General features: G+C 38.3%; 1 protein-coding gene across 3 annotated transcripts in view; it reads right to left on the bottom strand.

Annotated features, from left to right (window-relative positions):
• LOC128663707 (cytosolic purine 5'-nucleotidase-like) overlaps positions 1-27138 on the bottom strand; it is a 326364-nt gene that overhangs the window by 97602 nt on the left and 201624 nt on the right. For all 3 annotated transcript variants that reach the window (XM_053718156.1, XM_053718154.1, XM_053718155.1), the window contains exons 8-10: positions 23137-23190; positions 8828-8911; positions 8699-8743 (exon numbers count right to left, since the gene is read on the bottom strand). In XM_053718156.1, the coding sequence (XP_053574131.1) occupies positions 8699-8743; positions 8828-8911; positions 23137-23190 (183 nt within the window). The remainder of the gene's footprint in view (positions 1-8698; positions 8744-8827; positions 8912-23136; positions 23191-27138) is intronic.

The following is a 27138-nucleotide window of genomic DNA, read 5'->3' as shown; positions in this document are numbered from 1 at the left end:
ACAATAAAAATTCTGGTGTAGTCTGTCCCTTTAATTTTGTCATTTGAAATAGCTGATTATTCTGTTAGAGCGTGTAATTTTAACAATAGCAACGCTGTAATGTTATGTGATTAACTCTCTCAAAACCCTGCTCTGGATCTGCAGACCACCACCAGTACTGAGCTGAAACTGCTGTTGATCCAATAAGCAGCACAACTTATTTATTATCTCTACAGCTGTAATGACTTGTCTGCTTGGTTACTTAACTGCTTAAAGGGACATGAAACCCAAAGTTTTTCTTTCAGAATTCAGATAGAGAATACAATTTCAAACAACTTTCCCATTTACTTCTATTATTTAATTTGCTTTCTTGTCTTGTTATCCTTTGCAGAAAGGTTTATCTTGGCAAGTTTAGGAGCAGCAGAGAATCTAGGTTCTAGCTGTTGATTGGTGGCTGCATATATATATATATGATTGTGATTGGCTCACCCATGTGTTCAGTTAGAAACAATTAGTGCATTGCTGCTCCTTCAACAAATGATACCAAGAGAATAAAACAGATTAGATAATAAAAGTAAATTTGAAAGTTGTTTAAAATTGTTTTCTCTATCTGAATCATGAAATACATGTTTTGGGTTTCATGTCCCTTTAACTGCTTTTTAAACAGAAAGGGCTAGATTATAAGTGGATTGGTAATTTATTGCACGCCTGCAAACAGGCAAATTCACCCGTAAAAATAAAGGATCTTTTAGTTTTTTTATGAAAAAAGTATCATTTTTATTCCATAAAAAAACTACTGCACTAGGCAGTTTTTAGGGGTTAGGGTGAAGGGATGTGGGGTGTTAGAAAAAAAAAACAACACTTGCGGTCTATGTGTGTTTCCAGTAAATATATATGTATATTCTTATATACATACATGTATGTATATATTCATATACATACATATATATATATAGTATATATATATAAAGTCCAATTATATAAGAAAAAAGAATTTGCACAGTAGAGCTATATGACATACTGTGAATATAGTGGGAGATTGCAGCACTCGAAAAAACTTTCTCTTTGCAATTCTAATCTGTAGATAATTAGCCGTGGGATAATGTCAGACCTATGAAAAACATGCACGCACAGGCCAGGTCTAATGCAATCAATTTATTACATAAAAACACAACAGAGAATTGTTCTAGGGCATCATGTCAACACATACATAATCACTGCAGTGGATGTTATTTATAAAAACCAATTGAAAATACTTGTGAAAACCTATATCAAACAAGGCAAGTAATTCAATTGAAAACTACTTGTGATAACCTGTATCAAACAAGGCAAGTTACCAAGCGACAAAGTGTGAGAGATGTTACAAGTGAAAACATTCCTAAATCACCACAAAAGACAGAATATAGAGGGCTAGTTATTATGGTACATATGAACTGCTTTAATGGCTTGTAAATGTCCTCTCAACTAATAGTTCAGTCTTTGTAAGGAAGTGAGCCACCCCCACAGGTTGTAAAGTAACAAAAGCCTTTAGACGTATCGATCACTACAGCGTGATTTCTTTGTATGTATCAGATAGCAACAGCTGACAAACCGAGGTAAAGACGTCCTCCAACGTCAGCTATATGGTTTCACAAAGTATACAGTTCTTTAACATCCACATCCAAGAGTGATGAAGAAAGTTATTTGGCAGATGCAGCTTAAACAAACTGTTGTAATTAATGCAGGTATGTGCAGGTATCAAAGTTTACAGGGCACAAAAGAACGGGCCGGGACAGTTACCTCTGACATCCAATACTTTTCTCACCTATTCCATCGAAGAGTCGTGTCTCCTTGCTCATAGGGACACCAACTTTAATAGGCAAAGTATCTCCACCTCTGTGATTTACCTTCCAGACAGCTAGACACTCCGCTTTCGTCGCAGGTGCCTAGATTACTGCTCCTGTTTGAAAATGTTGACGTGCGTTTCGCCCCACAATGCTGAGCGAAAAGGGGCCTCGTCAGGACTGTCAATCACTCCATACTCAAGGCTTTTGTTGATTTCCTTATTGGAGGAGTGGCCACAACCATACTTGCTGTCCAATAGATTGGCTGTTCAAGCCAAGCCTCCTTTTTTTTGCTTCTTTAATACAAAGTTGCCTTTAGAGGGAGTGTAGAGTGACACATAAAGTAATAATCAATTGGATTATCCTAAACTACTGCGTGCTGTAATTCAATATAATCAAATATATATCTCAGTTATGATAACCATAAACTCGATAGAAAAAAAGATATATAGAGAATTGAATGGAAAATCTATAAAAATGTTTCATTAGATGACATTTACGATACCTTTCTAATGCTTATTACCTAAAGGCTAATATAAACCAAGTTATTCAAACAGAGAATATCAAGCCTAAGGATATATTATTGATAAAAAGCTCTCCATGCGATTTTAAATTCTGAACAGAAATAGCCACAGCATCTAACGGGTTCATATTAACATATAGCCTATAAGGAAAGATTCAATACAAAAAAAGAAGGAAAAAAAAGGAAAAAAAAAAGATGAAGAAACAGTAACTATCTTAAAATCCCTCCTTGATGAGAATGAAGGTAGTAAGAAAAGCATAGATAGTGGTTCTATTTTTAGAACAAACTTTAAACCTAGATCTACATTTATGCCCTCAATCGCACAAGTTCCTGCTGTCTCCCTATTTGTTAAAGCTGTTGAGAAAGAAATAGAAAAATTGCCTGAGAACTGGGTATGGTCTGACAATCTGACTTTTAAACAGAGACAGGCGTTAAAAGAACTTAATACTGCAAAAGGGGTGGTTTATAAACCAGCTGATAAGGGTGGAAATCTAGTTCTTCTAGATGAATCTTTTTATCTAAATGAGGTTAAAAGACAGTTGCTTGATAAATCACAATATGAGAAACTTTCTAGAAATCCAATAATGCAAATAAAGTTGAAACTAAATAGGATTCTACAGGAAGCAAAAATGGATGGTCTCATTTCCCCTAATTAATTTAAATTTATGAACCCTTTGTGCCCAGTGATGCCTACTTTTTATATAATTCCCAAAATTCATAAAAGTAGGTCTCATCCTCCAGGACGACCAGGGCCACCACTAGGAATTTCTGGGCCCCTGACTCATCCATTGATCAGGCCCCCCCCCCCCTCCTTTGACATGTGCAATTTTTGACCAAGTGACTAAAACGTATATGCACTTTATTCTTAATTGTCTATTTAAACTTGGAAATGTTGTAAAGGTAGTAACATACACACACACAGACACACTCATACACTGAAACACACAAACAAACTCACACATAAGGATTCACATATAGACACTCTAGCAGACACGCAAAGAAACACACTCAGACACAGACACCCAAACAGACACTTAGCACTTGTTTACATTGACCTGACAAGTAATGAGGTAATCTATAGTTTTGTAAAAAAAAAAAAAGGAGATTTAGAAAACAAAATATGGAGTTCTGATTATCTTTTTGTAAAGGAAGATGACAACTAAATTATGACAACAGCATGCAGTGGCTGAAAGGAAGGGCCCTGAACTGCCTAAACAATAATTTAAAGGTTAAATGGTGGATTGGTTACTTCCGGAAAGGTCTTGTTAGTCTCAAAGTCTGTAGAAAGATGTGAATAATTAGTAGTAAGGTCAAAATGTCCTAAAAAGGAACAGACAATGGACACACACACACAAACTCAAACTTGCACATATACCCAAGGAAACACCAACAGAGACAGCCTCAGAAAACACACAAAGACATACACCCACACACAGAGACACCCACAGAAAACACAGAAAGACATACACACACAGAGAGACAACCACATAAAAAACACAGTAAGACATACATACACACACTCTCACTGAGACATCCACAGAAAACACACAAAGACATACACACACCCTCACATAGACACCCACATAAAACACACACCCTCACAGAGACATCCACAGAAAACACAGACACACCCACCCTCACAGAGGCATCCAGAGAAAATACACAAAGACAAACATACACACACACTCACAGACACCCACAGAAAAAGCTCAAAGACATACACACCCACCCCCACAGAGAGACCCACAGATAAAAAATACATACACACTCATAGAGACACAAACCAAAGCACAAAGACAAAAACACAGACACCCACAGAAACACTCACAGGAGGAAACATTTATGCACCTTGCATCACCTAAATCAACAGTGTGTGACATGCATGATAAATTTTTTTTTAGAAATTAAGAGATCACTTTTTAAAGAATCATATTTGTAAATGTGCAAACAAAAATAATTCTGTGAATTCAAAATTGTACATTGAGCTGGGTAGATGGATAGATGAAGAAAAGTACCTTTAAAAGGTTGACATATGTTTGTTTGTTTGTTTTGTCCCCATTTTCCCCAACCAAGAGCACCACTTCAAATATAGTGTACAAATTTTCCCAGCTGTCAGCTGTACTTATGGATTTCGAAAATGCTGTACTCTATATGGTCTTGGTGGGACCATAAGCTGTGGTACTCATACCATTAGATCTGGTTAAATGCAGGATTTAGGCTTGTTGGTATGTATTTCAAAATTAAGTCATCTGTAGTGTAAACTGAAAAGTTTTAAGTTAACCTGTCTCATTTCAAACACTGAGCAATATTAGTCTAATATAACATTTTATGCAGATGTAAAAATCTTAGATAAAATGCCTCCTTGCTTCTGGAAAGTCCTTGCATAAAGGGGCAGTAAACTGGAATGTAATATATATATATATATATATATATATCATATCTGCCAAAAGGGCATCTACCATTTGTGTATTGAGGAGGAAACATTTCTGCATGTTTTTTAAATATAGAATTTCTACAGCATTGTCAAATAATCATAAATACACTGCTGCTAAAAAAATGTGTTTTTATGGACCCCTAGCCCCACCAAACAACTACTACCACACTGAAGTTACAATCCAAAATAGCACAAAGAAATGAAAAAACATTTGCTAAGTAAGTCCTACCTCCTCTGCAAATGAAAGTGATCTGCCGTCTGACTCAGGCACACACTGTACAAAGTGCCAAGTCTGTCTCACACTGCGCATAGTGGTTTAGTGCACACTAAGAAATCCTCTCAAATGCTAATACTTTACTCCCTGTAATAACATTTCCCATGCTCAATTAGCACTCTGCTGTAGTACCCACTGGTGGCTGCCAAAATGTAAAAAAAAAAAAAAAATTTTTTTTTTTTTTTTTTTTAGCTCTTGACTCATGGGGCCCCCCTGGCTCATTGGGCCCCTGACAGTAGTCACCCCTGTCACCCCCTGATGGCGGCCCTGAGGACGACCAATTATATCCGGAATTGGTGGCATCAGTGAACACATTGGGGAATACGTTGATTATTTTCTCAGGCCCTATCTCCTCTCCCTCCCCTCCTATGTGAAAGACACTCCAGATCTATTGAGAAAATTAGACGATCCTTCTGTTTTATCAGAGACTATCCTGGTATCATTAGATGTGGAAAGTCTGTATTCATCTATACCCAATGAAAAAGGAATTAATGCATGTGAGCATTTTTTGAGAACTAGAGGACCAGATAGTGACAGACATACAGCTTTTGTCATTGATCTCCTTAGATTTATTCTTGAGAACAATGTGTTTCAGTTTGACAATTCCATTTATAGACAGGTCAGGGGGACAGCCATGGGGGGCAGTTTGTGCGCCAACTTATGCATGTCTACATGGGGGCATGGGATTTGGATATTGTTGAAAAATTTGGTGCAATGTTTGACTCCCATGTGTCCCTTTGGATTAGATATGTAGATGATATTTTTATGCTTTGGGATGGCCCCCTGGCCTGTCTACATGAAGTTGTCTCAGATCTGAACAAAAATGATCGGAATATTTTTCTGACATATGCGTTTAGTGATAAAGAATTGCCTTTCTTGGATATCTCTATTAAAAAAGAAGGTAACCTGATCTCAACAGATAATTACCGTAAAAATACAGCTACAAATAGCCTGTTGGAAGCATCTAGTAGCCATCCAGAACCCTTAAAAAAAGGTATTCCATATGACCATCTATTAAGACTAAAAAGGAATTGTTCCTCAAAAAGAAAGTTTGAGTACCATTCAGAAACAATGTGTAAACGGTTTATTGAAAGAGGTTATTCTCACAATCTAATAAAACATACTTTAAATAAGGTAAGAAAATTAAATAGAAATGATCTTTTATACTCAAAAAAAAGATAAAAAAAATGACAATAATTTAACATTTATTACAACTTATAATTGTCAGTGGCGAAATATTAAAGAAATACTATCCCAGAATTGGCATATTCTAACTATGGATGACAAAATTGCAGATAAAGTGGGAAAAAGTCCACTTTTGACCGCTAAAAAATCTCATAACCTAAAAGATAAGTTAGTAAAAAGTAGATTTGTAAGGTCAGAACCTGTAAGTAATTGGTTGAATAAATACCAACAGGTAAAAGGCAATTTTCCATGTGGACACTGTGTCTATTGTCCATATATGCTAAAATGCAAGTCCTTCTCAGCAAATACTGGTAGACGGTTTCACATTAGGTGCTTCTCTAATTGCAACTCTGTGGGGGTTGTCTATCTCTTACAATGCTCCTGTCTCCTGTTCTACGTTGGAAAAATGAAACGGATGTTTAAGGACAGGGTACAGGAGCATAGGGATGACATCCTCTACGAAAGATACGGGTGTTTTTTTTCTTCTTTTTTTGTATTGAATCTTTCCTTATAGGCTATATGTTAATATGAACTCGTTAGATGCTGTGGCTATTTCTGTTCAGAATTTAAAATCTCAAGGAGAGCTTTTAATCAATAATATATCCTTAGACTTGATATTCTCTGTTTGAATAACTTGGTTTATATTAGCCTTTAGGTAATAAGCATTAGAAAGGTATCGTAAATGTCATCTAATGAAACATTTTTATAGATTTTCCATTCAATTCTCTATATATCTTTTTTCTATCGAGTTTATGGTTATCATAACTGAGATATATATTTGATTATATTGAATTACAGCACGCAGTAGTTTAGGATAATGCAATTGATTATTACTTTATGTGTCACTCTACACTCCCTCTAAAGGCAACTTTGTATTAAAGAAGCAAAAAAAGGAGGCTTGGCTTGAACAGCCAATCTATTGGACAGCAAGTATGGTTGTGGCCACTCCTCCAATAAGGAAATCAACAAAAGCCTTGAGTATGGAGTGATTGACAGTCCTGACAAGGCCCCTTTTCACTCAGCATTGTGGGGCGAAACGCGCGTCAACATTTTCAAACATGAGCAGTAATCTAGGCACCTGCGACGAAAGCGGAGTGTCTAGCTGTCCGGAAGGTAAATCACAGAGGTGGAGATACTTTGCCTATTAAAGTTGGTGTCCCTATGAGCAAGGAGACACGACTCTTCGATGGAATAGGTGAGAAAAGTATTGGATGTCAGAGGTAACTGTCCCGGTCCGTTCTTTTGTGCCCTGTAAACTTTGATACCTGCATGTACCTGCATTAATTACAACAGTTTGTTTAAGCTGCATCTGCCAAATAACTTTCTTCATCACTCTTGGATGTGGATGTTAAAGAACTGTATACTTTGTGAAACCATATAGCTGACGTTGGAGGACGTCTTTACCTCGGTTTGTCAGCTGTTGCTATCTGATACATACAAAGAAATCACGCTGTAGTGATCGATACGTCTAAAGGCTTTTGTTACTTTACAACCTGTGGGGGTGGCTCACAAAGACTGAACTGTTAGTTGAGAGGACATTTACAAGCTATTAAAGCAGTTCATATGTACCATAATAACTAGCCCTCTATATTCTGTCTTTTGTGGTGATTTAGGAATGTTTTCACTTGTAACATCTCTCACACTTTGTTGCTTGGTAACTTGCCTTGTTTGATACAGGTTAAGTTATCACAAGTAGTTTTCAATTGAATTACTTGCCTTGTTTGATATAGGTTTTCACAAGTATTTTCAATTGGTTTTTATAAATAACATCCACTGCAGTGGTTATGTATGTGTTGACATGATGCCCTAGAACAATTCTCTGTTGTGTTTTTATGTAATAAATTGATTGCATTAGACCTGGCCTGTGCATGCATGTTTTTCATAGGTCTGACATTATCCCACGGCTAATTATCTACAGATTAGAATTGCAAAGAGAAAGTTTTTTCGAGTGCTGCAATCTCCCACTATATTCACAGTATCTCATATAGCTCTACTGTGCAAATTCTTTTTTCTTATATAATTGGACTTATATTTAAATATAGGGGAATGGACCGGGTCCAACACAATTTAATGCTGTGTTGACTATATTCATTAAAAATAACCATATTAAATGTTCCCATCCTATTTATTGAGGAGGGTCCTGGCTATCCTCTCGCATAATTTATCTGTTTAATTATATATATATATAACGTTCTGTGACGTGTAGGATGGTATGAGAACGAGGCTCCTATTGGAGCCTATGGAAGAGCGCTCTCGTGAGGTTGCGTTCGCATTGTACCTTACTCATAATACCAGCGCACATTTGCTGGAATTACTAAGTTTAGTGCAAATGTCGCTTTTGGGGAAGCACTATTTTGCACTCAACTTGTAATCTGGGCCAAAATGTTTTTTGAGATGATTTTGAATGAAGTGAGGGTACATTTTTGGGGAATATAAAGTTATATATATATATAGGTATGTATGTGTGAGTGTGTACTTACCTTATCTTCATCTTGTACCACATCAAACAGGTAGGTCATAATGGCCTAAGTGTAAAAGGCAAGCAGAATGTCACAAATACATTCAAGCAAAATGTAGAGAGTCAGCAAAGCTGTAGCATTTGTACTCACATTTGTGTAGTTGTAATCACTGTTTGTGGCCAGAAACACTTTCCCCACATCTTTCATTCTTTTCAGGAGCAGAGGGATCCTAGCCTGAGAGTGAATAATGCAGATAATTAAGAGATGTGCAGACTGTATTAAAGGGACACTCAAGTCAAAATTAAACTTTCATGATTCAGATGCATTCAGAGCATGTAATTTTAAACAACTTTCCAATGTACTTACATTAACAAAATGTGGACAGTCTTGTTATATTTACATTTTTTTATTTCCCAGCTCCTACTGAGCATGTGCAAAAATTACCAGAATATACATATATGCAATGGTGATTGGCTGATGGCTGTCACATGATACAGGGGTAGTGGAAATAGACATAACTTTTAAATTTGTCAGAGAAAAAAAAAATCTACTACTCATCTGAAGTTCAGACATCGCTGGTGAACTGCTTGTGCAATGCTGCCCCTTGCAGATTTGCAGCCAATTGGCCGCTAGCAGGGGGTGTCAATCAGCCCGATTGTATAGGATCGGGTGGAATTGCAGACTGCAGCCTTAGAGTCAGCGGACAAGTTAAGACCGCTGCTTTATAACTGCTGTTTCCGGCAAGCCTGAAGGCTTGTGCGGAAGCAGGGGCATCAAGGGCCATTCAGCCCTTGATAAATCGGCCCCTAAGCGCTATTGTATTTATTAGTCCTTTAAATTACTAATTTAGTAATTATTGTCAGAAATCTAGAATAGTTTATGTTAATGTACAAAAATACTGCTGAAATGTAGTATTGTGTCGAAAATGTTTTACAAGAGATGCTTTGACAATGTTAAACAGACAACAAATATAAGAATGTCTAATATATATATATACACTAGTCCTAAAGCCCGTTCACACGGGCCATTTTTTGCAGTACAGCGGTCCCACCCCTTTCTCTCTCTCTCCCCCCCTCTCTTTTGCGCTCTCTCCCCCTCTCTTTTGCGCTCTCTCTCTCCCCCCTCTATTTTGCTCTCTCTCTCCCCCCTCAATTTTCCTCTCTCCCCCCTCTCTTTTGCTCTCTCTCTCGCTCCACCTCTCTTTTGCTCTCTCTCTCCCCCTCTCTTTTGCTCTCTCCCCCCCCTCTCTTTTGCTCCCTCTCCCCCCCTCTCTTTTGCTCTCTCCCCCCTCTCTTTTGCTCTCTCTCCCCCTCTCTTTTGCTCTCTCTCTCCCCCTCTCATTTGCTCTCTCCCCCCTCTCTTTTGCTCCCTCTCCCCCCCTCTCTTTTGCTCTCTCCCCCCTCTCTTTTGCTCTCTCCCCCTCTCTTTTGCTCTCTCTCTCCCCCTCTCTTTTATGCGCTCTCTCTCCCCCCTCTCTTTTGCGCTCTCTCTCTCCCCCTCTCTTTTGCGCTCTCTCTCTCCCCCTCTCTTTTGCGCTCTCTCTCTCCCCCTCTCTTTTGTGCTCTCTCTCCCCCCTCTCTTTTGCTCTCTCTCTCTCCCCCTCTCTTTTGCTCTGTCTCTCTCCATCCCTCTCTCTTGCACTCTCTCCATCCCTCTCTTTTGCTCTCTCTCTCCCCCTCTCTTTTGCTCTCTCTCTCCCCCCTCTCTTTTGCTCTCTCTCTCCCCCCCTCTCTTTTGCTCTCTCTTTCCCCCCTCTCTTTTGCTCTCTCTTTCCCCCCTCTCTTTTGCTCTCTCTTTCACCCCTCTCTTTTGCTCTCTCTCTCCCCCCTCTCTTTTGCTCTGTCTCTCTCCCCTTTCTTTTGCTCTCTCTCCCCCCTCTCTTCTGCACTTCCCCCTCTCTTTAGCTCTTTCCAATCTTTGTTTGTCTCTCCCCCTCTCTTTCTATTTCTCTCCCCTCTCTGTCGCGCCGACCGCACCCAGCCATGCCCTCGCCACGCCCGACCATGCCCCCCCCCGCCCATGCTCCCGCCCAACCACGCCCACTTTTGCCGCAAACAGCATGGATTGTCAGATAAGGCCAAGTGCGTTTGTCCTTGTGCTGTCCCTACTGCGCATGGCAGCTTCGGACAAACACACTTGGCCTTTTATATACACACACATACTGTACATACATATACTTTATATAATTATACATTTCTTTCATGTAATTAGCAAGAGTCCATGAGCTAGTGACGTATGGGATATACATTCCTACCAGGAGGGGCAAAGTTTCCCAAACCTCAAATGCCTATAAATACACCCCTCACCACACCCACAAATCAGTTTTACAAACTTTGCCTCCTATGGAGGTGGTGAAGTAAGTTTGTGCTAGATTCTACGTTGATATGCGCTCCGCAGCAGGTTGGAGCCCGGTTTTCCTCTCAGCGTGCAGTGAATGTCAGAGGGATGTGAGGAGAGTATTGCCTATTTGAATTCAATGATCTCCTTCTACGGGGTCTATTTCATAGGTTCTCTGTTATCGGTCGTAGAGATTCATCTCTTACCTCCCTTTTCAGATCGACGATATACTCTTATATACCATTACCTCTACTGATTCTCGTTTCAGTACTGGTTTGGCTTTCTACTACTTGTAGATGAGTGTCCTGGGGTAAGTAAGTCTTATTTTCTGTGACACTCTAAGCTATGGTTGGGCACTTTTATATAAAGTTCTAAATATATGTGTTCAAACATTTATTTGCCTTGTCTCAGGATGTTCAACGTTCCTTCTTTCAGACAGTCAGTTTCATATTTGGGATAATGCATATGAATTAATCAATTTTTCTCTTACCTTAAATTTGACTTTTTCCCTGTGGGCTATTAGGCTCGCGGGGGCTGAAAATGCTTCATTTTATTGCGTCATTCTTGGCGCGGATTTTTTTGGCGCAAAATTTTTTTTCTGTTTCCGGCGTCATACGTGTCGCCGGAAGTTGCGTCATTTTTTTGACGTTTTTTTTGCGCCAAAAGTGGCGGCGTTCCGGATGTGGCGTCATTTTTGGCGCCAAAAGCATTTAGGCGCCAAATAATGTGGGTGTCTTTTTTGGCGCTAAAAAATATGGGCGTCACTATTGTCTCCACATTATTTAAGTCTCATTAATTATTGCTTCTGGTTGCTAGAAGCTTGTTCACTAGCATTTTTTCCCATTCCTGAAACTGTCATTTAAGGAATTTGATCAATTTTGCTTTATATGTTGTTTTTTCTATTACATATTGCAAGACGTCTACGATTGACCCTGAGTCAGAAGACACTTCTGGAAAAATGCTTAACTGAGTTTCAGTTCTACCAAAGCTAAGTTCATTTATTTTAAATGTTATAAATGTTTATCTTTAGCTATGGTTTGTAATAAGTTATTATGATATACTTTTACATGCAGATTCCATTAGTATTCATGCTTTATACATTTCCATTCTTAAGTACAAGAAATGTTTAGAAGATTTATAAGAAATATTTTTTCTGATTAAGGCTTTGTCTGACTTCGTGCCTTCTAATACAATTTTTAGGTCTTTTCCACTTCTTTTTTAATTATTGAAGTTTCAAATGACCAACAACATACTGATTTATCCTTCTCTGATGATGTTTTTTTCTCTTTCAGAAATTCTCTTCATCAGATATTGACACTAACAAATCTACTTTTTTATAAATTTTTTATTAAAGTACATTTGTTCTTTGTTGAAGAGGTGTTGATTATTTTGGATATTAAGGTAACTAGTTCTTTAAGACTAGCTGACACTATTTCTGCCTTTTTATTCTTCTGTGATTTCAGAGGGTTTCTTTCCAATTCCCCATACTAGGGAATGGAATAGGCTGAGAATTCTCTTTTATTCCTTCTTCAAAGGTTTTAAGCTATATTCTTTGCCAGCAGTTAAAATCAATTTGGAGGGTTCTCCAATTTATTGGGGCTATCTCTACTCCTACTAATTTTGCTATTGTTTCTATAGCAAAATAATATTTATTTTCCTTTATATAGTTGTATCTTATTTATGGAAAATTATTTAGTTTCAGGTACCTTTTTTTGGTCCTGTGATATTGCAATTACTTCATTTTTTCTGTTTTCTTTAAGATCAAGTATCAGATTATGATTTATTTTAACATTGTTAAAGGGACAACATTTACTAGACTAGGTGCTGTTGCATTTGTCTTGTTGTTTTGCATTTTGCAAGTCCTCTGTTTTGACTGGTCCTTTAAACTGGACTATCATGCTATTGATTTCATTTGTGTCTTCATTTTATTGAATATATTCGCAAATGAGGGTTAATCTATGTCTTTAGCTATTTTAGCTAGAAGAATTTTGTGATTTAAAAAAAAAAAAAAAAAAAAAAAAAAAAGAAAATCCATATTTCTTTTGTTCTAAGATAATCAATTATTTGTTTTATAATTGGATTCAATTCTTAACTGTTACTATGGGCTTCAAGATTGAGTTCGAAGACTAAAACTTTAAGCTTATACTAGTTTGGTTGTTCTTATTAAGGAACGAATTCCTGAGTTCTTTCCCAAGTAACATGTTTATAATTGGGGTTCGAATCAGCTCCCTAATATTGCGATGTACGTGCCGTATTCCAGCTTGGCTGGTAAGGGGCAGGTTTAGACTTCTTTGAAATTTATTTGGTTCTATTTTGTCCAAATTTCTTTGATTTTATTCCAGTAAGACTAACACTTTCTTTAAGTGTGTTTCTGTCCTATATATTTTGGGTACTGTTGAAGCATGGCTGGGCACCCATGGGGTTCAAGCGCTGCTAAGACCTGGAATCTTCTGGGGTATTTCTTCCAGTTCCTTTTTTAGGAACCGGGTTTGGAGTTTTATTCAAACTATTTTGCCTTTTTATGGTCATTGATATCATTATTTGTTTTCATTAGATACAATAAATGCATATTTTCATTTTTCTGTTTTCATTCAGATTATTTTCTGAGGATGCGGAATCTCATATGATTCACTTGCTCTTCAGGACATAGTTAGAGGATCTTTTTTTCAAAAGTCCTTGATTCCTCACGTAAGGGTCACCTTTTTTAGGTTTCCAGATGGTTTATGTCACTGTCTTTGTCTCTATCGGACAAGCGACAATTTGTATTGGGTTCCGTCTGTCGGTACCTTTTTTAGTCTATATTATTTCCTTCAGTTGCTATATATGCATAGAAGTTTTAACAGCATTGGATTCAATTCCCTTTGCTCATTTTCAATGGAAAGATCCTTTCCAGCTTTTTATGAGTGTTGTTTCTTCAAGAACATGGTTGGAGGATCAATTTACCAATCAGTTTATTGATTCCTCAGATGAGAGTAACCTTTTTAGGTTTCCAGATAAGATTCAGTGTCCATGACTCTGTCTCTGTCGGACAAGAGACGTCTGAATTTGGTTTCAGCTTGTCGAAACCTTCAGTCTCATTCATTCCCTTCGGTAGCTTTATGCATGGAAATTCTAGGTTCTTATGACTGCTGCATTGGACGTGTTCCCCTTTGCTCATTTTCACATGCAAACCTCTTCAGTTCTGTATGCTGAACCAGTAGTGCAAGGATTATACAAAGATATCTCATTTAATATCTTTTAAACCGATTGTTCGACACCCTCTGACGTGGTACAGACCACCATCGTTTAGTTCAGGGGGCTTCTTTTGTTCTTCCAACCTGGACTCTGATCTCAACAGATGCAAGTCTGACAGGTTGGGGAGCTGTATGGGGGTTTCTGACAGCACAAGGGGTTTGGGAATCTCAGGAGGTGAGATTTCCAATCAACATTTTGGAACTCCGTGCAATTTTCAGAGCTCTTCAGTCGTGGCCTCTTCTAAAGAGAGAGTCGTTCATTTGTTTACAGACGGACAATGTCACAAATGTGGCATATGTCAATCATCAAGAGGGACTCACAGTCCTCTGGCTATAAAGGAAGTATCTCGAATACTTGTATGGGCGAAATCCAGCTCCTGTCTAATTTCTGCGGTTCATATCCCAGGTATAGATAATTGGGAAGCGGATTATCTCAGTCACCAAATGCTACTTCCGGGCGAATGGTCTCTTCACCCAGAGGTATTTCTTCAGATTGTTCAAATATGGGGACTTCCAGAAATAGATCTTATGGCTTCTCATCTAAACAAGATGCTTCCCAGGTATCTGTCCAGATCCAGGGATCCTCAGGCGGAAGCAGTGGATGCATTGTCATTTCCTTGGAAATATCATCCTGCTATATCTTTCCGCCTCTAGTTCTTTTTTCAAGAGTGATTTCCAAAATTCTAAAGGAGCGTTCGTTTATTCTGCTGGTGGCTCCAGCATGGCCTCACAGGTTTTGGTATGCGGATCTTGTCCGGATGGCTCCTTGCCATCCGTGGACTCTTCCGTTAAGTCCAGACCTTCTATCACAAGGTCCTTTTTTCCATCAGGATCTCAAATCCTTAAATTGAAGGTATGGAGATTGAACGCTTGATTCTCAGTCATAGAGGTTTCTCTGACTCCGTAATTAATACTATGTTGCAGGCTCGTAAATCTGTATCTAGGATGATATATTATCGAGTCTGGAAGACTTGCATTTTTTGGTGTTTTTCTCATCTTTTTTCTTGGCATTCTTTTAGAATTCCTAGAACTTTACAGTTTCTTCAGGATGGTTTGGATAAGTTTTGTCTGCAAGTTCCTTAAAAGGACAAATCTTTGCTCTTCTGTTCTTTTTCACAGAAAGATTGCTAGTTTTCCTGATTTGTATTGTTTTGTACAAGCTTTGGTTCGTATAAAACTTGTTATTAAGTCAATCAGTTTTCTGAATTATCTGCTCTTTCTTGTGAGTCTCCTTTTCTGATTTTTCATCAGGGTAAGGCGGTGTTGTGAACTTCTTTTAAATTTTTTCCTAAGGTTGTGAATTCTAACAACATTTGTAGAGAAATTGTAGTTCCTTCATTATGTCCTAATCCTAAGAATTCTAAGGAGAGATCATTGCATTCTTTGGATGTAGTTAGAGCTTTGAAATATTATGTTGAAGCTACTAAGAATTTCCGAAAGACTTCTAGTCTTTTTGTTATCTTTTCCAGTTCTAGGAAAGGTCAGAAGGCCTCTGCCATTTCTTTGGCATCTTGGTTGAAATCTTTAATTCATCATGCTTATGTCGAGTCGGGTAAACTCTGCCTCAAAGGATTACAGCTCATTCTACTAGGTCAGTTTCTACTTCCTGGGCGTTTAGGAATGAAGCTTCGGTTTATCAGATTTGCAAAGCAGTAACTTGATCTTCTTTGCATATTTTTTCTAAATTCTACCATTTTGATGTGTTTTCTTCTTCTGAAGCAGTTTTTGGTAGAAAAATACTTCAGGCAGCTGTTTCAGTTTGATTCTTCTGCTTATAATTTCAGTTTTTTTCATTATAAGATTTAAACTTTATTTTGGGTGTGGATTATTTTCAGCGGAATTGGCTGTCTTTATTTTATCCCTCCCTCTCTAGTGACACTTGCGTGGAAGATCCACATCTTGGGTAGTCATTATCCCATACGTCACTAGCTCATGGACTCTTGCTAATTACATGAAAGAAAACATAATTTATGTAAGAACTTACCTGATAAATTCATTTCTTTCATATTAGCAAGAGTCCATGAGGCCCACCCTTTTTGTGGTGGTTATGATTTTTTTGTATAAAGCACAATTATTCCAATTCCTTATTTTTTATGCTTTCGCACTTTTGTCTTATCACCCCACTTCTTGGCTATGCGTTAAACTGATTTGTGGGTGTGGTGAGGGGTGTATTTATAGGCATTTGAGGTTTGGGAAACTTTGCCCCTCCTGGTAGGAATGTATATCCCATACGTCACTAGCTCATGGACTCTTGCTAATATGAAAGAAATTAATTTATCAGGTAAGTTCTTACATAAATTATGTTTTTCACAAAAACATTTGCATTATTATTTTTTTAAATGAAAACTGTTTATTTTGACTTTATCCACATAATCACCTGCACATGGCTGCAACAACACATTATTACACGCAACTAGGGTTGCCAACTGCCCTCCATAAAAATACTGGATGACCTGCAGGTGACAGGATACAGGTGGTAGGTGGTTGATCACTCAATGGTTCCACCTGAAAACTCTACCCTAGGCCTTAACCTTGACACATCAAATAAGTATATCCCAGCTCAGCAGTGGTTGTAACTCCTTAGATGCCAGTAACACACAAATGACTTTACCTTTCTGGCTGCCAGTAACACACACAGTGCAATGTTTCACTTCCTTGTGGTTAACAACAACAAAAACAGAGCACATAGTTTACCCTAGGGCTCAATGTAACACACAGAGCAGCATTTAACACCCAGTTGGGCTGCCAGTTCATGCACAATGTTACTACTTTCTGTGTCATGTTTGTAGAGATACAAAGGCCTGGTTTCCAAACCCTCTATTAGACTCATTATGTGAGTCTTATCATGGAGGTATTCCTAGGCAGGACTTTGGGTGCATGATCTGTGCAAGCGCACTTTGCACCTGTTGATGCCATTGCCAACATTGCATACTTTCACAGTACTCAGCGCAGCAGTAAAATATACATGGTGCTTGTATCTGCTCACGCATTTGAGGCACTGATGCACTTATGTATAGATTCCAAGAGATTAATCTCTACTGTTGCGCATGCATGGGTCACAGAACTAAATTACGCAAGAGTTAAATTTTTCTGTAATCACCCCAAATAAAATGGATCTACAGATGGAAAAGAAAGTACTCTTACTTGTTAATCGCTTATTAAAAAACAGGGCAATGTGTTTTAGCAAGTAATATTGTAATAGTTTTATGTCCCTTTAATGAAGAGTCACAATGGCATTGTTATTACCACTGACATGGGCAGTGAACAAATTCTAATAATATAAAACATGTATTTCTAAATAAAATAAAGTACATCTATTTTAAGCAGATAAGTGTCACAAACTGAGAAAAGCATTGTATCCACATAGAGAAAATAGGAACAAGCTAATTGCAGAAAAAAAAATAACTTTGACCTTAAACTCAAAATATAATTTCTCATAAAGGTTTCCCGCTAAAATTACAAATTGAAAGTAAATGCGAGTGCGTTCTAGCTATGCTAGAATGATTACCGCATCCTCAGAGCTCTGGTTAACCGTTTCGCAAAACAAAAAAGTGTCACAAAACACATCATAAATACATTACAAAGTACAGTTACACTAAGAAAAAATATTTAAAAAAAATATTGCACAAAAAAGTTACAAGGGCTCAAAGATATGAGGCAAAGGGCTCTAACATAGAGATACATACATATACATGCCTAAAGATGTACAGTATATACATAACCTAACCCCGGCGTAAACTGAGGGCTGTGTGTGTGTATGTATATATATATATATATATACAGGGAGTGCAGAATTATTAGGCAAGTTGTATTTTTGAGGATTAATTTTATTATTGAACAACAACCATGTTCTCAATGAACCCAAAAAACTCATTAATATCAAAGCTGAATAGTTTTGGAAGTAGTTTTTAGTTTGTTTTTAGTTATAGCTATTTTAGGGGGATATCTGTGTGTGCAGGTGACTATTACTGTGCATAATTATTAGGCAACTTAACAAAAAACAAATATATACCCATTTCAATTATTTATTTTTACCAGTGAAACCAATATAACATCTCAACATTCACAAATATACATTTCTGACATTCAAAAACAAAACAAAAACAAATCAGTGACCAATATAGCCACCTTTCTTTGCAAGGACACTCAAAAGCCTGCCATCCATGGATTCTGTCAGTGTTTTGATCTGTTCACCATCAACATTGCGTGCAGCAGCAACCACAGCCTCCCAGACACTGTTCAGAGAGGTGTACTGTTTTCCCTCCTTGTAAATCTCACATTTGATGATGGACCACAGGTTCTCAATGGGGTTCAGATCAGGTGAACAAGGAGGCCATGTCATTAGATTTTCTTCTTTTATACCCTTTCTTGCCAGCCACGCTGTGGAGTACTTGGACGCGTGTGATGGAGCATTGTCCTGCATGAAAATCATGTTTTTCTTGAAGGATGCAGACTTCTTCCTGTACCACTGCTTGAAGAAGGTGTCTTCCAGAAACTGGCAGTAGGACTAGGAGTTGAGCTTGACTCCATCCTCAACCCGAAAAAGCCCCACAAGCTCATCTTTGATGATACCAGCCCAAACCAGTACTCCACCTCCACCTTGCTGGCGTCTGAGTCGGACTGGAGCTCTCTGCCCTTTACCAATCCAGCCACGGGCCCATCCATCTGGCCCATCAAGACTCACTCTCATTTCATCAGTCCATAAAACCTTAGAAAAATCAGTCTTGAGATATTTCTTGGCCCAGTCTTGATGTTTCAGCTTGTGTGTCTTGTTCAGTGGTGGTCGTCTTTCAGCCTTTCTTACCTTGGCCATGTCTCTGAGTATTGCACACCTTGTGCTTTTGGGCACTCCAGTGATGTTGCAGCTCTGAAATATGGCCAAACTGGTGGCAAGTGGCATCTTGGCAGCTGCACGCTTGACTTTTCTCAGTTCATGGGCAGTTATTTTGCGCCTTGGTTTTTCCACACGCTTCTTGCGACCCTGTTGACTATTTTGAATGAAACGCTTGATTGTTCGATGATCACGCTTCAGAAGCTTTGCAATTTTAAGAGTGCTGCATCCCTCTGCAAGATATCTCACTATTTTTGACTTTTCTGAGCCTGTCAAGTCCTTCTTTTGACCCATTTTACCAAAGGAAAGGAAGTTGCCTAATAATTATGCACACCTGATATAGGGTGTTGATGTCATTAGACCACACCCCTTCTCATTACAGAGATGCACATCACCTAATATGCTTAATTGGTAGTAGGCTTTCGAGCCTATACAGCTTGGAGTAAGACAACATGCATAAAGAGGATGATGTGGTCAAAATACTCATTTGCCTAATAATTCTGCACTCCCTGTATATATATATATATATATATATATATATATATATATATATACATACATATATATATATATATATATATATATATATATATATATATATATATATATATATATATATATATATATATACATACATATACACATACAAATATACAGATATAAACACATAAATACTTATGTACACACATATAGACATATATAGTAGTGCATTGGAGCCCTTTGCAGTCAAGTAGATGAAACATGTAAAATCATATTTATGCAATATTCATATTTAATAAAGTGTTTTAGTGTGTATTTACTGTAAATATTTCATATTCCAATGTTCTGCACATAGCAGAATATGTTCTATGTATTTTTAATATATATATATTCCTAGACATAGCTGTATATATCTATACCTATATATAAGCATCTATATGTAGGTAAAGATATATATTGTACCAAAATACCATTAGTTATATGTAGAAATATGTAGTTATGAATAAACTAGTCCTAAAGCCCGTTCACACGGGCCATTTTTTGCAGTACAGTGGTCCCACCCCTTGCGTTCTCTCCCTCCCACTCTCTTTTGCTTTCTCTCTCTCCCCCCTCTCTTTTGCTTTCTCTCTCTCCCCCTCTCTTTTAAGCTCTCTCTCTCCCCCCTCTCTTTTGCGCTCTCTCTTTCCCCCCTCTCTTTTGCACTCTCTCTCTCCCCCCCTCTTTTGCGCTCTCTCTCTTTCTCTCTATCTCCCCTCTCTTTCTATCTCCTCTCTCTCTCTCTCTCTCTCTCTCCATCTTCCCTCTCTCTCTCTCCATCTCCCCTCTCTCTTCTCTCTCTCCCCTCATCTCCCCTCTCTCTCTCTCCATCTCCCCTCTCTCTCTCTCTCTCTCCCCCCCCCTCTCTCTCTCTCCCCCCTCTCTCTCTATCTCCCCTCTATCTCTCCCCTCTCTCTCCCCCTCTCTCTCTCCCCCCTCTCTCTCACTCCCCTCTCTCTCTCCCCTCTCTCTTTCTCTCTCCCCTCTCTCTCTATCTCCCCTCTCTCCCCTCTCTCTCTCCCCTCTCTCTTCCCTCTCTCAACCCTCTCTCTCCCCTCTCTCTCTCTCTTCCCTCTTTCAACCGCTCTCTCTCTCTCTCTCTCTCCCCTCTCTCTCTCTCCCCTCACTCTCTCTCTCCTCTCTCTCCTCTCTTTCTCCCCTCTCTCTCTCCCCTCTCTCTCTCTCCCCTCTCTCTCTCCTCTCTCTCTCTCTTCTCTCTCTCTCCCCTCTCTCAACCTCTCTCTCTCTCTCTCCCCTCTCTCTCTCTCCCCTCTTTCTATCTCCCCTCTCTCTCTCCCTCTCTCTCTCTCCCCTCTTTCTCTCTCTCCCCTCTTTCTATCTCCCCCCCCCCTCTCTCTCTCTCTCTTCCCCTCTCTCCCATCTCTCTCTCTCCCCTCTCTCTATCTCCCCCCTCCCTCTTTCTCTTCCCTCTCTCTCTCTCTCCATCCACATCTCCCCTCTTTCCTCTCTCCCCTCTCTCTCTCTCTCCCCTCTCTCTCCCCTCTCTCTCTCTCCTCTCCCCTCTCTCTCTCTCCTCTCCCCTCTCTCTCTCTCCCCTCTCTCTCTCCTCTCCCCTCTCTCTCTCTCCCCTCTCTCTCTCTCCCCTCTCTCTCTCCTCTCCCCTCTCTCTCTCTCCCCTCTCTCTCTCTCCCCTCTCTCTCTCTCCCCCTCTCTCTCTATCTCCCCCTCTCTCTCTAACCTCTCTCTCTCCCCTCTTTCTCTCTCCCCCCTCTCTCTTTCTCCCCTCTTGATCTCTCTCTCCCCTCTTGATCTCTCTCTCCTCTCTCCCCTCTTTTGAGCTGTTTGAGCTCTCTCCACGGCCTTTCACAGCCCCGCCCCCTTCACGCCCTTCACGCTAGGCCCCGCCCCTTCACGGTAGACCACGCCCCTTCACATTTGGCCACACCTCCCGCACACGCTAGGCCACGCCCACTTCTGCTCTAGGCAGTCGGCAGATCAGGTAGGGATTTAAGGCCAGGTGTGTTTGTCTTCGTGCTGTCTCTACTGCGCATGACAGCTTCGGACAAACACACTTGTCCTTTTAAAGTATAGGATAGAACATTTTCTTCTATGTGAAGAACATTTGAATGGGAAATATTCCTATTTTCATGTCGGGTTAGACTTAGCGCACTTGAGAATATGCAATCAGGTTTGCGCGTGAGCAGGGTGTTTTTTCTCCATTGACTTGCGTGATATTCTAAGTCCGGCTTTTTAAACCCAATGGGTTAGCACGCAAACGAAAACAGTTTAGTTTCAACTTGTAATATGAGTGCTCTCTGACGTGCGCAAAAAGCTTACTTCTAGCAGAGTTAATGCTCGAGTGGGAGAGTTAAATACTTATTTAAAGGGACAGTAAACACTTTGAAACATGTTACATAAATCTGCACTAAAGGTATATTTACCTCTCTAAGCGAAGCCATACTCTTAACCGCAGCATTTTTTTTAAACTAGCGCATCACAGGCTCACTGCCTAATCACAGTGAATATATGTGGCCTATTATTTATGTGAATGTTACTTGGTTGCTATGGTAACCCTACCTTACACTATAAAATGAACATTTAACACCTGCACTACTTATCTGTAATTACATCTAAAGAGAAACAAGAACAAAGATACACTTATTTATATGCAAATACTATTTTTTATTATAATTATATTTTCTACTTTATTAATATATGTAATATGTATTGCTGCCCTATGCCTAGGTCTAGTTTGAATTTTGTAGATATGTGCTTGCATATATTTTTATATAAGAACATAAGTGTGACTATGCCTATAAATGGGACAACAACAAATATTACATATTTTTCTACATTGAAACACTTACATTATTTGCAAGTTTTAAAATTTCACTGGCAAATAGGTCTCAAAAAGCTAATTTTTCCTCTTTTACACCTAGGTGAGCTGGGTGTAATTTTTCTCAATGTATCAACAGTGTATTAAAGGTTTGCGCTTTCATTGGAAACCTGGTATAAGTTATCGCTTAATGGCTTCTAATACTTTTTATGGGTTGTGAAATTATTGAGGTATAACACGCCATCGGAAGCAGTCAAGAAACGAAATAGCTTCCGACAGCATATTTATCGGTTTGTGACTAGCGCAAAAATAATTACGGCTCAATGGAAGCAAGCCCATAGCTAGGTATTGAAAAACTTATGGCTGAGCACTCACCTGCCCCCCACTGGGAAATTAATCAGGGCCATTGTTTCCTGTTTACATAGCATTTCTACAGATATGTTTTTTATTTATATTTTCCTTTAGGTGATGGTTTTCACAGGCAAAAACTGCTATTTCAAGTAAAATAACAAAGATAAACGAGCTGTTTGTAAACAATTGTAAAGAAATACACTCCAGCATGTCAAATGGACCATAGGGAAAACATTAAAGTAGAGAAAATGTTAGCGTACAATGTCCCTTTAACATTTTTTTTAGACATAGAAATATATTGCACATGTATAAATGTTGTTCTTTCATAGGCAATGAATATCCCTTTAGATCTCACAGCTTATTTATATTAATGAGAATAATCGATTTAACTCACATCTCTGAGAACATATTTCTGTAGATCCTTTAGCGTTTTCTCTTTCAGGACACCCTGTAAATAAAGAGAAGTAAATTAAATATTTATTAGCATGCTAGTTCTTTTATATGCTTATAAATTGATTTTTTTTGCAGCAAATTCCAACTTCCCAATTTTTCATTTGCTGTCAATGATACTTCTAAAAAAATGAATTACTTAAAGGGACACTCAATCAAAATTAACCTTTCATTATTGAGATAGAGCATCCAATTTTAAACAACTTTCCAATTTACTTCCATTAACAAAATGTGCACAGTCTTTTTATATTTAAACTTTTTGAGTCACTAGCTCTTACTGAGCATGTGCAAGAATAAGCGTGTATGCATTTGTGAATGGGTGATGGCTGTCACATGGTACAGGGGGAGTGGAAAGACATAACTTTTAAAATTGTCAGAAAAAAAATCTATTACTCATTTGAAGTAAAGATTAAGTGCTATTGCATTGTCTTGTTATCTTGCATTTGTTGATTATGCAAATCTACTGTGTTGACTGGTCCTTTAATAAAGTTGTTTGAACCAACTGGTTGTTCCCCCCCCCTTAAAATACTCATCCTTGTTATTCTTCCTGCTTCATATGAATGCCCATTAGCAACATTTATGTTATGTATCTGCTTACTCCACCCAATAAATTATGCTGTCGGCATTCAGCGATGTCTGTCGGACCGTATCATGTTGGACAGACATTGATAAATCGGCCCCTATAGCTGAAATAGCTATAGTCTATCTACTTCAATTAATTAAAGGTTTTTAATCCAGTGACGTGTTAGTGAAATGCTACGTTCTATCTATCTATCTATCTATCTATCTATCTATCTATCATGTGCATTCGGCAGTTTATTTTAGCTGCTGAATGTGGAAGGCCAGCAGCATTTATTTCTTTTCAGCGCCGGATTTCTTGTGAAAGTGCAACACACTAAAATCTGTTCAAATCCAGATCTTAGTGTTTTGCACTTTCACAAGAAGAAATCCATCTCCGAATAGAGTTGAATGCCGGGAGCAGCCACCATCTTTCACATTCGGCAGTGAATGAAACTACCGAATGCACAGGTCTACTATCTATAGTAGCGGATCTACCCAATAATATACATGATTCTCTGTATAGTGATTTTTGAATGTATGTGTGTGTGTGTGTACTGATACTGAGTATGTATTACACTGGCAGTGATCACACTGTACTGTATAATGACTAGGGATGGGCAAATGTGCTGATAGTGTAATTTGTTCGGTAGAATCAATAGTCCTGTGGACATTCATTTTGTACAATCAAATGTTGACAAGAATGAAAATCCATTAAAATTTGATAACCTAATGTTATTTCCGGTTTTCAAATTTTCCTTTCATTTTAGAATGTTCATAATTAGATTGAATAGCCACATTTGAAATTTTGAATGTAACATTTGATTTAACAAATACTATTTAGAAGTTCAAGAGTTCATGTGGTAGGGAATTTAATAAATTGATATAAAATAGATACAAATATACCAATTCGAATATAGCATAATTCAAATATTACAGTTACAGAGAGCATTAGAAATACTATTACAAATATATAGAGATTCACATTTTTCAAATTCGAATATTGCATAATTTGAATCAAATTATTAGAGAAAATCAAACATTCAAAATTCGAAACGAACGAACAAACGAACATGTTAAAATTGTTTTCATTTTTGGAATGTTGCAAAATATTTGTCAATCCCGAATAATGATGCGAGTTTCTATTTATTATCTGTCTGTCTATCATATTTATTATTATGGGTCCTGATAATATCCAAGGGTTTTAAAGGAACTTTGATCTTTGCTAACTGCCCCACTAAATGATCTGTTTAATCAGGCACTATTGACCGGAGTTCCTGCAGATGATTGAAGAATAGGTAATGTAGTATCTCTTTATAAAAAAGGGAGTCAGTATGGAATCTGATAAGTACAGGCCAGTTAGTTTAACTTCAGTAGTAGGGAAATTAATGTAACGTGTCTTAAAAGAAAGAATTATGACTTACATAAAGACAAACAATTTAGAGGATAAAAATTAGCATAGTTTTACTTCAGGGAAATCATGTCAGACTAATCTAATTGGCTTCTTTGATTATATAACAAAAGTCTTAGACCAGGGTGGTGCAGTTGATGTAGTATATCTAGATTTCAACAAACTAATTAACAAACTGTATCTCCTTGGTCCTGACTCAAAAATTGTGAACTGGGTAGAATGATGGCTTAATGGATAAAAAATAAACGGCTAGATTACGAGTTGTGTGTTAGGCTTAAAAAGCAGCATTGGCCGGTCCCAACGCTGCTTTTTAACACCCGCTGGTATTACGAGTCTTGCAGATACAGGTGTACCGCTCACTTTTTTGGCCAGACTTGGAAATACCGCAAATCCACTTACGTAAATTACGTATCCTCTTTTTTCAATGGGACTTGAATAGCGCCGGTATTACGAGTCTGACAAAAAGTGAGCGGTACACCCTCTCCTGTCAAGCCTGGTACCGCATTTTAAAGTCAGTAGTTAAGAGTTTTACACTACAACGCCGTAGCATAAAACGCTTAACTAAAGTGCTAAAAAGTACACTAACACCCATAAACTACCTATTAACCCCTAAACCGAGGCCCCCCACATCGCAAACACTAACATTACATTTTTAACCCCTAATCTGCCGAACCGGACATCGCCGCCGCTATAATAAATATATTAACCCCTAAACCGCCGCACTCCCACCTCGCAAACATTAGTTAAATATTATTAACCCCTAATCTGCCGTCCCTAACATCGCCGACACCTACCTACATTTATTAACCCCTAATCTGCCACCCCAACGTCGCTGCCACTATATTAAAGTAATTAACCCCTAAATCTAAGTCTAACCCTAACACCCCCTAACTTAAATATAATTTAAATAAATCTAAATAAATCATTAACTATATAATTCCTATTTAAAACTAAATACCTATAAAATAAACCCTAAGCTAGCTACAATATAACTAATAGTTACATTGTAGCTAGCTTAGGGTTTATTTTTATTTTACAGGCAAGTTTGTATTTATTTTAACTAGGTAGAATAGTTACTAAATAGTTATTAACTATTTACTAACTACCTATCTAAAATAAAACCTAACCTAAGTTACAATTACACCTAACACTACACTATAATAAATAAATTAACTAATTTAACAACAATTGAATACAAATAAATTAAATTATCTAAAGTACAAAAAAACACACTAAATTACAGAAAATAATAAACAAATTACAAGATTTTTAAACTAATTACACCTAATCCCCCTAACAAAATAAAAAAGCCCCCCCCAAAATAAAAAAGGCCTACCCTACACTAAATTACAAATAGCCCTTAAAAGGGCCTTTTGCGGGACATTGCCCCAAAGTAATCAGCTCTTTTACCTGTAAAAAAAATTACAAACCCCCCCCTCCCAACATTAAAACCCACCACCCACACAACCAACCCTACTCTAAAACCCACCCAATCCCCCCCCTTAAAAAACCTAACACTAACCACTTGAAGATCACCTTATCGGGAGAAGTCTTCATCCAACCGGGCCGAAGTCGTCAACGAAGCCGGGAGAAGTCTTCATCCAAGCCAGGCAAAGTGGTCCTCCAGACGGACAGAAGTCTTCATCCAGACGGCATCTTCTATCTTCATCCATCCGGCGCGGAGCGGGTCCATCTTCAAGACATCCGACGTGGAGCATCCTCTTCAATCGATGGCTAACACAGAATGAAGGTACCTTTAAGTGACGTCGTCCAAGATGGCGTCCCTTCAATTCCGATTGGCTGATAGAATTCTATCAGCCAATCGGAATTAAGGTAGAAAAAATCCTATTGGCTGAGGCAATCAGCCAATAGGATTGAAGTTCAATCCTATTGGCTGATCCAATCAGCCAATAAGATTGAGCTTGCATTCTATTGGCCGATTGGATCAGCCAATAGGATTGAACTTCAATCAGCCAA

This window comes from Bombina bombina, chromosome 6 (genome assembly GCF_027579735.1).
Source record: "Bombina bombina isolate aBomBom1 chromosome 6, aBomBom1.pri, whole genome shotgun sequence".
Classification (NCBI taxonomy): domain Eukaryota; kingdom Metazoa; phylum Chordata; class Amphibia; order Anura; family Bombinatoridae; genus Bombina; species Bombina bombina.
Note: the sequence above shows the minus strand (reverse complement) of the source record. Positions and strands in the feature narration are given on the sequence as shown.